We start from the raw sequence: 13,457 nt of genomic DNA, 5'->3' as shown, positions 1-13,457 counted from the left end.
TCACAACCTTGGAGATTTATGTTCACATACAGCTACAAGACACACTGCAAAACTGATATGTATATGTTATGCGGTCAAGAACTACTTTCGCCGTGCGTTTCTCTGAAAATAAATGAACACTTAAAACATTCATCAGCCAATCAGATTCAAGCATTCAACAGCCCTGTAGTATAAATATCTCAATTATGCTGTACCGGCTATTTTACATCTATTCCTCTGTTGTTAGTTTGCATGACTCTCTCTCTCTCTCTCTCGTAGAATTTTATTTATTTTGTCTGTGAGACTTCCTGATTAAATGAATAAAGTAAACTGACATGTATGACATCAAATTTATTTATTAAAAGAAAATGTCCACCATTCGAAATATATTCTTGCACACATTTTACAAACTAAAGAAACAAATTCAGGTTTCAAACAAACTAAAACACTTAAACATTATAGCTTGCTGACATCTTTCAGCAAAAGAAATCAAATTTGTATTTTTTTAGAAAGCTGTACAATCACAACAGGGTCACTTTAAGAAATATTTCAGCTGTGTTAACATCTGCTTGGTACCTTCATTATTATTATTATTATTATTATTATTATTATTATTTTATTATTATTTTATTTTACTTTTTTTGCAGTTTTTCTGTGACATGACAAGTTTTATAACAAAATCTTTAGATATAAAAGCAAAAATCTAATTCTGATTTCTGACACCAGATATTTATGAAATGGCAATGGTGAGAAAGTCAAAGAGGAGACCGTAGCATCACTGAGAGACTCTTCATGCTCCTGGAGGCAGACAGAATTCTAAAATCAAACAAAAAAGGGATTGTCACTGAGAAATAAGGCCAGTCCATGACATTCACTGACAAACATTCATGCTCTTACATACACCTGATGTGTCATAATATCACTTTTAACTCATTACACCAAAAGGGAAACAACCCAGGAAACAGGTAAGTCGAATGGTGTCAAAAATGTCTTCATTTATTCAGCTCTTCTGTGAAAAAACTAAATGTTTCTAGAAAATTTTTGAAGAAACATTTGAAGTCTTCCTAAGCTGTATGATAATGTGTGATGATCATTATTACAGAGAAAATGTGCTGTTTTGCTTCATCAGTGTCAAACCTGTCTGAATATGATATGTGCAATAACAGAAGAGCTAAAAAGATTTATATTTAGATTGAGTATGTATTTTCATTTTAAGGAAAACAGCTGTGTCAAAGAAAAAAAAAAAGAAAAGAAAAAACTCAATTTATGCTCCACAAAAACATGCAACATCAGGTCCAACTGATCGGGAATGATCGGAAGGTATCATTTTTTGATAAAATGAGTGCTATGAAACATATCTGTATTACAAATGCTTTCTGAACCTTACAGAAGTAAAACACAAAAAAACAGCCAGCTTTCATTTCTGCTTTACTTAAACACACAAACAGTGGTCTGTGGTGTAAAACTAGTGTGAAAACTGTTCACACACATGTTCACACATATCAGACTGATGACGCAGACTTTACACAACATGCTGATTTAAAGAGACAGTACACTACAAACATACAATTCTGTCATCGTTTGCTCAGCATCATGACTTTATATGACTCTTGTCTGAATTTATTTCTTCACTGGAGCACAAAAGAAGACATTTTGTGCTCCACACAAAATATTTAATATATATATTAAATATATATTTTCAAACAATCTGTTTTTATTCTAATTTTGAGAAGATTGCAGTATATTTTTCTGTTCAGTTTTGGTACGTTACCAAGTAATTCAGTATTAATTTTTAGTTTAAGAGTGTTTTACCTCTGATCACGTTTAGCTGAACTTCAGTGATTATGAAGGACCCAGAGCTCTCCTCTGCACACCAGTATTTCCCAGAATCCTCTGCTCTCAGATCGCTGATCTTCACAGAAAAGGTTTCTTCAGGCAGAGAGAATCTGCTGTTATCTGATGAAACATGAACTCCGTCTCTGAAGCAGATATTGGGCTGATATCCTCTGCAGAAACACCGCATGTGTTTACAGCTGATGGACACTGATCCTCCGACAGACGCTTCATGAGCGACCGCTGAAGAAAACAACATTAAATATGATGAGTCTGAGAACAGAATGGACAGAAACATTGAGATTAATCCTCACCGTCCTTCCTGATGATCATGAGCTCAATGGGAAGATTAAACACATCTTTCACTGCACACCAGTATTTCCCAGCATCCACTGCTCTCAGCTCAGTCATGGTCACAGTGAAGAGATTGAGTTCAGTGTCGTCCTTTACTGAAATCCTTGGGTTTTTAACATGATCTTCATCTGAATGAATGATAATTTGAGCATCTTCAGTGAAACACTTTCCTTTACACAGATACTTTACTACTTTACTCAAACACTTTCCTCTGCGCAGACACATTTCTTCATTGTGTTTTTCATCATAAGGGCATTGGATCTGGACTGAATCTCCTTCACGTCCGATCACTGGAGGCACTGATAGTCAAAGAGAACAGAGATGTATTTATTCACTGTGAAATACATGCATCTATGACTGAACTGCATGGTTTGTGGTGTCTGTACATACTGGTTAAAGTCAGTTGATGTTTATTGGTGAGAGAAACAGAAGTCAGATGCTGGTGTCTGGTTTCTGCTCCACACCAGTAAACTCCAGCATCTCTCAGGCTCACATTACTGATGCTCGCTGTAAAAACTCCTGCTGTACTGTCAGAAAACTCAAAGCGCTGCTTCTCTGATGAACTGATGCTCTGACAGATCTTCTGCTCGTTCTCTTTACAGATGTGTTTGATGGACTGCTGTTTCTCAGGGGAATTACAGCTGAGTTTCACACTTTCACCAATAACAGCAGCTGATTCACTTGATTCAGGGAAATGATCAACTATACACAAAAACAATAAAAAAACTGAATTTTCAATCTTATTTTCTCATTTTAACTGATAGAAATTGTCCAAAAACAGACTCAGACAGAAACTCTTTACCTTGATTAATCTTCAGTCTGATCTCAGTGAACAGATGATCATTAACAGTTTTCACTCCACATCTGTACGTTCCTTCATCAGCTTCAGTTAAATCACTGATAAAAACCTTCAAGACTCCTGAACTCCTATCATCATACATATGAACTCTATCATGATGAATCCACTGATTCTGTTCATCAGAGATCTCCTGTGATGAATGTATCTGGATGAATTTCTGGTTTTCTTTGAATTCTTCTGGAAATTCACACTTGATGAAGACTGATTTACTGATGTAGGCCTCAACCTGGACAGAAGTTATCTGACCTGCAAGACAAGATTTATTGCATTTTTAACAGTCAGGAGAGATTTACATTACTTATTTAGATAATTTATAAAGATTTTAACATTAAAAATGAATCAAAACTCACTTTTAACCTTCAGCTGAATCTCTTTAATGAAGGTTATGTGAGTAACTGATGTTTCTGAAGGTGGTGTATCTCCTCCGTCTCTCTCCACTCCACATAAATAAACTCCACGCTCCTCTTCAGAAATGTCTCTGATGGTCACAGTAAAGTGATTTCTCTGATTGTCAGACAGGATGAACTTCTCTTCAGATGATTGTGATGATTGAGAGATCTTCAGCACAAACACAGGATCTCCATTCACTCTGTACAAGACTTTGGTGTGTGTTTCAAACTTGGGATCATATTCACAGCTGAAAGTGATTGTTTGACCTTTATATGCAGATCGGATAACAGACGTCCCACAAGAAGAAGAGTCTGAAAATGATTTCAATAAATCATTGTGACATGCACAGAAATATTAAAATATTATTAGCATTATTAAAGATGCACTACAGGGAACTTCAGTCTCTCTATCTCCATCTCTGTGTGACAGATACAGTGTCATGTTTCTTGCAGAGTTATTTAAATGAGCGTGTGTTGTGTATGTGTTTAGGTTTATGTCGTGTATGGTCACCTGTGATCTAAACATGAGAGAGATCTGTCATATACATCAAACAATGTCAAAAGTCCAGAATAAGATGTCAAATGAATAAGTGACATTTAGACGCTCTTCTTTCTGTGTCCTCACAAATATGACTGATGTTAAAGTGACATTTCAGTCAGCTCAAATTATAAATCATTATTATACTGTTGTGAATTATTATAATAGTGATGATGAGTTATGATTTTGAACAATAACTGATTTTTCTGTAGTACACCTTTAAATAAGTTTTATTATAATACAAGGTTAATAAAGTAGTCAGTTATAAAGTATCATATGTACTTCTGTTCACCACTAAATCAACATCACGACTCCATTCCTGATTGTTTCCACATGTGTATTTCCCATCATCCTCTCTGCTGAGCTTCCTGATGAACACTGAGAAGAATCCTCTCTTTTCATCGTCATACAGAGCGAATCTCTCATTATAAACCCAGCGGTGCTGAATCTCAGTACTGATTCCTGTCGTACAGTCTCTGTTTCTGCAGAAATACTTTCCTTTAAGCTGATCAGAAGACTCTCTCTTGTTTGTCTTCATGCACTTGAACATCACACTCCCTCCAGAGCAGCCGATCACTTTAAAACACAGAACCTGACCTGACAAACACAAGATCATTTGCTCTGGGTTATTATAATGATCAGTTAAAGCTCAGGTTTGAGTGAGCAGTAAAGAACTGACCTGACATCATCCAGAGAGAGAAGTAGATGGTGATTGTGATGGTGGCCCTCATTCCTGATTGACTTTAATCTTATAGATATTCAGAGAAAAGTCGTTCATATTGCAGTCATATATAAACGTACACTCGTATGTTTCTGCTTCCTCTTCCTCTAAACGCCTCCACACATCAACAGGGCGTAACTTGTGATAGTATGTGTGAAAGACTCACTCAGGCCACTGTCCTGCAGAGTTTAGCTTCACCGGTCATACAGCTGAGAAACCCAACCACAGCCTTCAGGATTGCTTGCTAGAAGTGCGTTAACTTCATGATTTCATTGGCTATAGTGTAACTCTGGGTTGAAGGGTTACTCCACCCCAAAATTAAAACTTTGTCTTTTGAAAATTGTCTTTAGAAAATTCAGTCCTATGTCAGTCAATCAATCAATCAATCAATCAATCAATCAATCAATCAATCAATCAAGCATTATTTTAAAACATTGCTGAACATTAAAATACCGCTATCATCCTCCTCCTCCTCCTCTTGAGTCATAACATTACTCCTTTACTTTGGAAGTGTTTTATTGGCAGCTTAATGACAAACACGTTTGTAAAATGTGGTGCCCAATTCCTTGTGTGTGTAAACATACTAATAATGCGATTATGAACATGATATTGCGTAGTTTATCAGTGAACTACAGCTCTGTGTAGTAAGTGCCTCTCCATCTGAAAGCATTTGTTGGAGATTTACTACTACATAAAATATTTTCACGTAAAAAGGATAAGGAAATTACAGTTAACCTGTAATTAACCTGTAACTTGGGAAATCTACGAAAATAAGAAAAAAACTCTTTACTTAAAGGGGTCATTGAATGCTCATTTTACACTAGTTGATATGATTTTTTTAAGAGCTTAACGAAAAGTCTGTAACATACTTTGGTTATAATTTCTCACTGGTAGTGTAAAACACACCCTTTCCACCCTGTCAAAATCAGCTCTGTTTTCAGCCAGCTGTTCTCGCTTTAAATGCTAATGAGCTCTGCTGACCCCGCCCCTCTCTTCAGTGTGGTCACGAGCAGACTGTAACCTTCAGCTTCAGCCATCTAAAACTTCAGCCAGGAAAGTTTTCTTAACGTTAACAGAAGGTTAGAGGAACGTTCTGGGAACCTTGTGGCAACGTTCTTGCTAGGTTCCCAGAACATTCACCTAACCTAAAGGAAACATTCTATTTATGTTCCTAGAAGGTTCCCAGAACGTTCCCTTACACTGAACGTTTTGTGTACCCAAAAACACAGCCAATGTTTCATTAACTCTTGATAATTGAATATTTACCGGTATTTAAAGGAGTTATGGGGGTTTAAGCCTTCTTTCTTGTGACCAACATGCAGATTTTCCATCGCTGAGTGCCATCGTTGTGTCCATGTGTCCAGATTACTATAGTTGCTAATAATGAAGTCAAAATACAAATAAAATAAAATAAAATAAAATACAAAATCAATTATAGGCACTAAGCAATATCTTTGGTTCATAAAACTGATGTGTATGTCAACATTCTCAGATATTTTAAATGTACTTAAAACAATAAGGACATGTGAAAAATATATACATTTGTTAGTTAAACACTTTAAGTATCTTAACTTAAAGTTAACTTAAGTAGCACAAGTAAATTTGAGATAAGATAAACTGTGGGTTTTTTACTCATTCATTTAGGTAAGCCCCACTCAATTAATCTCTTGAATGACATTCAGAGATTTTATTAAGTAAAGTTTTTATTTTTGTGTTATTTACTCCCTTCGAAGGGAGTAGGGCATGCTCACTTCCATTTGGAGTTTGCTCTAATAAAGGGAAAGTTCATGCAACCTGATGGATAACTATTAAAGCTGAAAAAATTATAGTATAAAATATAGTATAATATTATATTACATATATATATATTTAATCCAAAAAGGCAGTGTAGTTACAACATTTATCTGACGCTTTTATCCAAAGCGACTTACAATTGCTATATATATGTCGGAGGTCACATGCCTCTGGAGCAACTAGGGGTTAAGTGTCTTGCTCAGGGACACATTGGTGTCTCACAGTAGATTTGAACCCGGGTCTCTAACACAAAAGGTATGTGTCTTATCCACTGTGCCAACACCACCCCAGACACCCCACCCAAGGCTACCAGACTCACGATGATTCGGTTCTGTAACGTTTTTCATGATTAACAGTGATTCATTTGCATTTGGTCTATAGGTTTGCTTGAGATTAAGAAACGTACCACTCACTCACATCTGAAAGTATTTTTAGGCCAGCTGGATATTGATTTATTATTCTATTTCTCACAGATATTCAATGATATGACTCATTATAGGCAACTTGTGCATTTTCATAATCCATAATTCCATACAACTCTCCATCAAATTTCCAAAATTCTGCCAAAAACATATTTTGATCATTCTGTAGTCAATATTTTTCTGAGACAACGATGGCTTTTTGACTAATTCCTAAACAGTATTTAGTGGTTAAGACTATTAAAAGCTCAGTGCTTGGGCCAAGTCTGTTTGCCATAAATTTGTTAACAATAGCATATTTTGTTCTATTGCACTAGTAAATTCTTTCAGTTGTTTTAAGCTTTAACACATGTAAAAACAAGAAAAACTTGGGAGTGTGACAAAATACAGAAGTTTAAAAATGAATTTATGAGATTAATGAAAAATCTGTCTTTACTAAATGCTCCAAACCAAATGCTGTGGTCTTTATTGTTTATTATGTTTTCTGACACTTTAATAGATGTCATCATATTCAGTGTCTTTGTGGTTTACATTCTAATTTCATTGATCATTACTAGTAAACCGATAACAAATGTTGCTGCTGAACCAGACATGTGATCAGCTATGACTAAACAAAGAGAGACCCCTTTTTGATATCATCATCATCATAATTATTACTATTGTACTATTGTTACTATATGTGTTATCATTAGAATGACATTTGAATTTTATTTAAATTTTGAAATGAAATAAATAGTAATATTGCACTGTAAAATAAAAATTGTAATTAATAACAATTTTATAGAACAACAGTAATCTGACTACTAATATTTATGTTTCAATATCTTAGCTTTCAACATTTTGGTTGAACAAAATCTTATTGTATAAACAGATATAAACGGTTCTGAGAACTAATTTTGGTCCCACTTTATATTAGGTGGCCTTAACTACTATGTACTTACATAAAAAAATAAGTACAATGTACTTATTGTGTTCATATTGTATTGTAAAACACTTTTGCTGCTATTGAGGTGGGATAGGGGTAAGTTTAGGGAGAGGGTTGGAGGTATGGGTAAGTTTAAGGGTGGGTTAAGGTGTAAAGTATGGGTCAACAATGTAATTATAAATGTAATTACAGAAATTAAATACAGATGTAATTACAAGTAGTTTTTTTTAAATATAAGTACAATGTAAAAACATGTATGTACACAATAACTACATTGTACTAAATTATTAATTAAAATGTAAGTACGCAGTAGTTAAGGCCACTTAATATAAAGTGGGTCCCTAATTTTTTTTTTAGATTTTCTTTAGATTTACGCAATTCACGCTTTAGGTCATAAATTACAATATTTTTATATAATTTTCTTAAGCCAAATTTTAACACAACCTTTGCAGCCAAATATTATAAGGGCTGCAAAATGTAATACTGCTAAAAACGGTTTCATAGATGCTCAAGATGCTGTCTACCTGTTCACCAGCTGAGCCTTGAGATCCTGAATTACATTTAGACAGATTAGCTGAGGAAAAGTTTGGACAACATCTGTTTGCTTTTGTTGGTTTTATTTTGATTAAAAAACATTTCTTATCTTTTTACACGAAACACTCTCAGAGAGCGAGAAAGACCGAAAGAGACAGAGTGAGAAAAAGACTGAAAGAGGAGACAGTGTCATCAGTTCATCTACATATTATTTAAGACTTTTTTCAACCATAAACTTATAAGTGAAAGAGAAGCATGTCCAGAGACGTTACGTCTCTCAGTTCTTATTTACAGGAAGTTAAACATCACATCTTCGATCAACCTACTTAAACACAGGAAGGGGGTGGAGCATTGTCAACATTCTCCAAACCCAACAACATGATTGGTCAGTGTCTTGAACACCAACAAGCAAGATTGGGTGGTGTCCAAACAGGTAGCAAAAGAGTTCGTTTCAGTTCTTTTATATTCCACGCTGCTCAAAAACAACAGTCTGGTGTATTTTCTTGAACCCGTGACTCTTAACCTTTGATCTCTATGTTGGTGAGAGCGTGATCCCGACAGTAGCTGCTCCCCAAGAGTGTAAATGTGTGATTTTTTATTTTACTTTTAATTTTTTTGGCATGTATTAGAGCTGCAGTCTCTGGTGTAAGTGTTATCACATTCTGATAAAGGTCTGACACTCATACACCACACCACCCTGAATGAAAGAAATCCCACTAACAAACCAGCTTCAACCAGCCTAAGGTGGTTTTCAGATGGTCTCCCACCCAAAACCACCAAAACGGACCAGTTGGGCCAGGACAGGAGACCAGATATTCACCTCAGGATGGTTTAAACTGGTTTTCTCAGCAGGGAAGAGATGGAGGATGGACAGATGGAGGAAAAGCTACCCGATAAGAAGATTTCTTCTCCGAAAGGACAAACAGATGTGCTTGGATGGCAGTGAGATGATCAGGGTGGGTGTTCGGGTGACCAGGAGACAGAGACGTGGAGGAGGAAGCCAGCACTGTCATCATCATCATCATCATCATCTCAACAGGGATCTCCTAAGGCTATCAATGCACTGCTCCTTCTGGGAGATCTCAGGACACACGATAATGGTTTTCATTATCTGAAAGTAGCTTTATACTAATGCGAGAATCTCACAAAACACATCCGACTCATATTTCACTACAAAATCCAGTGAAATCAGAATTTGAGACACTACTTGAGATTTTGGGGTGACCTACAAACCAGACAAATGGTTTCAAGAGTTTCGCCCATATGCTAATTGCGGTGATGATGGTGATGTTGAAGACGTCCAACCTCATTGTCCTCCTCCAGATCTACGTGTCCTGGTCACCAGCGCCCTAGTCACAGACTCGTCACCAGTTGCATCTGTCCGTCGCCTTCCCCCTGTGAGGGCTGCAGTCCCAGCCGAGCCTCGTCGTTGGTCCTGCGATGCGGAGGCTGGTAAAAGGCTGAGATGTGCGCTTGGCGTCCTGCGCTGAAGTACAGCTCATCTGGCGGAAGAGTGGAGTGTGGCTCCGCCCCCAACGCCTCAGGACTGCTGTCTGGATAAGAAGAATCGTGATCCCGCGTGTACAGGGAGGTAGAGTCTGGTCCGGCCCCGCCCATGCCATCCGTGATTTCAGCCGAGAAGCTCTCCGAGTCCTCCTCGCTCTGGTAGAACACAGACTGGCCGTGCTCCAGGAGGCGGGGTTTATCCGGCAGGCGGGGTTTATCGGGTAGGCGTGGCTTGTCTGGGAGGCGGGGTTTTTCTAGTGCTTTGTACAGCAGCTCCTCCTCGTCCTGTGGAGGGGGTGGAGGTGGGCGAGGCAGGGGCCGCTGCGGAGGCTCTCTGTGACTTGTCGATGTGGCATAGTCCTGCCGGTGCATCGTGGAATTCTGTCCAGTTCCATAGCGATCGGTGGAAGGCCGCAGGTTGCTCTGAACCAGCTCGGATATGATCATCTTCTCCAGTGCTGCTGCGTCGGAAAGGTTCCGCCTCGAGCCACCAGCAGGCTCTGCCCCTCTAGGTGTCAGAAGTGCTGGGCTGACTTCTCCAGACACGCCCCCTGATCCCACAGGAACGCCCCCCAGCAGATCCGAACTCCCTCCGTGAAGTGAGTAGCTGTTGTTGTAGTTTCCATTAAGTCGGACTCCCTCCAGCCCACACGATTCACGGCTGCGCGACAGTGTGCCCTCTAAAGGACAGAGAGAGAAATGCGCAATAAAACAGCAGCTGAATTGAATGCTTGTAACAGCTTAAATCTGAATTCAGATCAATCGGTCACTTTCAGAAGGTGATACTTTTTAGTGAATGTGGCTTTGATATGTAATTGAGTGAGCGAATGGTTTCAGGCACATCAGTGTGTAAACACAGTGATGCTTTTGGCATTCATGTTCACTCATGCATGTGATGGATATGAATATTCAGTCTTCCTACAAAAAAAGAGTCTTTCATGACTCTTGCAAGTTTGCTCACAGTAAATGGGAATAACTACAAAATAAATGATTTGTCATCATTTGCTCACCCTTACATCATTCTTAAAAACCCAACACTGGAAAAAGTACCCTAGTTCTGCTAACTTTATTTAATAGCCCCCAGATGTCCCTTTTATTCATGTTATTAATCCAGTTCTGTAGCAACGGACATGTAAAGCATTGGAAAATCTGATGTCTGATCCAGTCATTTTGATGTTAATGTGAAACTGAATAAATGGGACATCAGCATTTATGTGTTTTGGCATGTTTGAATTGAAAAAGTGAATAGACACAGCAGGAAGGTGAAGATGAAGGAGCAGCAGGGAAATGAAAGAAACACAGACAGACAGAGAGTGTGAACATGTGTCCATACTTGAGTTTCTGAACGTGCCTGTGAATCAGTTCATAAAGAGACAGAACAGATAAAGGAAGACAGAAGAGAGGAGAAACACAGAAAAACAAGTGAATACAGATACATACATCTAAAACACATAAAACAGTGCTCTTCCTCACACACACTGACCAGTGGCGTTGAAAACTGCTGGTGAGGGGGAGGTGAATGTTTCAGCCAATAGGGTGTTGTAAGGGGAGGAGCCAGATCGGGTCTGTAGCATAGGATTGGCTAGGAGGTGATTACCCATAGTGCCTGAGGAAAAACAGCATGATCCTTACAGAGGTGCAGGGATACATTACAGAGTTGATGTGGGTCGTGTTTGGGAAATGGTGCTCTTAGGGTGTGAATTTCAGGAAGAAAACATTTGTGGTTTTTTTTTTTGGGGGGGGGGGGGATATGCGGATATGCGGATATGAAACGTATATATATATGCGGATATGAAACGTACGCATAAAAAAAAGCTTTACTTTTCTGTGTATTTTATTGAATAAATTATTAAAATCTATTAATAATGTATGCACAGAAAATTATTTCAAAGCATTTTATATTTTGTTTTATTTCTTTATAGTAATATTTATATTTGTACACAAGCGAGATGTAGATTTTTCTATATAACTAAATAAAATGAAATGATGATTATCTGGATGTGTGTGCTTTACCTCGGGTGAGTGTGGGTGTGTTGTTGATCTCAGCTGCCATGAAGGACGATTCTGTCTGCCGTCGAACAGTGTCGTTCCACATCCTCCTGATACGGCTCTGAACACACACACACACACACACACAAACACACACACACACACACACACACGCACAGGTGAGATTTGAGCCACAGGTGTGCAGGTTCCTGTAAGGCTGATATCTGGGACAGACACAGGTGGGTGGGTTTTACCTGTCTTGGTGCAGGTGCATGTCGTGATTGGCTGCCGCCATAGTAGCGATTGTTTCCTCTGTGGGCGGAGCTCTTGAGGGAACCGTGGGAACCGGTGGAGGAGGCGTGGCCACAGCAGGATGATTGACGTAAGCATTTGCTGTATTCTTTCTGCACCTGTTGAACACACAGCGCTGTGGGTGAAACCAGGTCAGGAGGACAAACACGTGAGAATAACATGTAAACAGCCACACACCTTCTTCTGCAGCGCACAGTGCAGGAGGAATATTAACATGCCGTGCAGGGCGTTGAAGGAGGTGAAGAGGTAAGCCATCACCACGCTGTTGTCGTTCATGAACAGGAGACCAAAGATCCACGTCAGAGACACCAGCAACAGCAGCGTGATAGAGCTGAGCGTCCAGCACCTCAACACACACACACACACACACATGGTTACCAAACTAAGACTACAACACTGAAAACATTTATAAACTGCATACACTTAACACTAGCAGAAATTAAACAGATTACAAAAACTCACAAAATGTCTAATTTTCATGAAATTACTACAACTAAAACTGTAAAAGAAATGAATAAAACCTAAACAGATGTTAAAAATGAATAATGCCTGTTAAGCTAAAATTACTAAAAGTGAAATAAAATAATAAAAGTGTAATCTTTTTTTAATAAAAACAACCTTTTAATTAAATTACTACAGCTAAAACAAATAAAAATGTATAAAAGCACAACAGACAAGCTTAAAACCTGAAACAAATAAAATGCTGATAAAATTAAAATAATTAAAACTAAAACAAACAAAAAACAAATAAACAAACAGATATGATTAAAATAAACAAAAATAAACAAAATACCTAATAAATTAAAATAACTACAAGTAAAACAGAAATATAAATGAATACAAACTAAATGCATGTAAAAAAATAAGAAAAATGATAACAAAATGAAATTAATAAAACTTTAACCTAAAAACAAATATAATATATAAAAAATCCTAATTATATATATATATATATATATATATATATATATACATATATATATATATATATATATATATATATATACATATATATATATATATATATATATATATATATATATATATATATATATAAAATTCTTATATTTTTCATTTTATCAGGATTTCAAAGTTTATTATTATTATATTATTATTATTTTATATATTTTTTGTCAATAATCTAACCCCTGCAGAAATAAAACTACGCAAGTTTGCAATAGTTGTGATGATGTGGTTGCTGATCACATGAGGAGCACAGGAAACTCCTTCCTGAGTGTCAAACAGCAGGAAACAGCAGTATGTCATGCCAGGAAGCTGAGGCTATATATTTTACTGTCTAATAGA

General features: G+C 37.3%; 2 protein-coding genes across 2 annotated transcripts in view; both read right to left on the bottom strand.

The window, feature by feature from the left end:
- Nucleotides 1-343: 343 nt before the first annotated feature.
- Nucleotides 344-4,762, bottom strand: LOC113082510 (polymeric immunoglobulin receptor-like). Its single transcript, XM_026254148.1, has 8 exons — nt 4,632-4,762; nt 4,235-4,549; nt 3,376-3,726; nt 2,969-3,271; nt 2,557-2,868; nt 2,127-2,465; nt 1,792-2,055; nt 344-795 (listed from the first exon to the last, which is right to left on the bottom strand). Exons 1-8 carry the CDS (start codon nt 4,681-4,683, stop codon nt 770-772), a joined length of 1,962 nt encoding a protein of 653 aa, XP_026109933.1. The 5' UTR covers nt 4,684-4,762; the 3' UTR covers nt 344-769.
- Nucleotides 4,763-8,417: 3,655 nt separating this feature from the next.
- LOC113082500 (adhesion G protein-coupled receptor L1) overlaps nt 8,418-13,457 on the bottom strand; it is a 31,164-nt gene continuing 26,124 nt past the window's right edge. Inside the window, exons 16-19 of the mRNA XM_026254128.1 lie at nt 12,330-12,498; nt 12,095-12,250; nt 11,865-11,961; nt 8,418-10,531 (exon numbers count right to left, since the gene is read on the bottom strand). Of these exons, the coding sequence (XP_026109913.1) occupies nt 9,699-10,531; nt 11,865-11,961; nt 12,095-12,250; nt 12,330-12,498 (1,255 nt within the window). The 3' untranslated portion in view covers nt 8,418-9,698. The remainder of the gene's footprint in view (nt 10,532-11,864; nt 11,962-12,094; nt 12,251-12,329; nt 12,499-13,457) is intronic.

The sequence above is a fragment of the Carassius auratus genome, unplaced genomic scaffold (genome assembly GCF_003368295.1).
Source record: "Carassius auratus strain Wakin unplaced genomic scaffold, ASM336829v1 scaf_tig00036401, whole genome shotgun sequence".
Lineage (NCBI taxonomy): Eukaryota > Metazoa > Chordata > Actinopteri > Cypriniformes > Cyprinidae > Carassius > Carassius auratus.
Note: the sequence above shows the minus strand (reverse complement) of the source record. Positions and strands in the feature narration are given on the sequence as shown.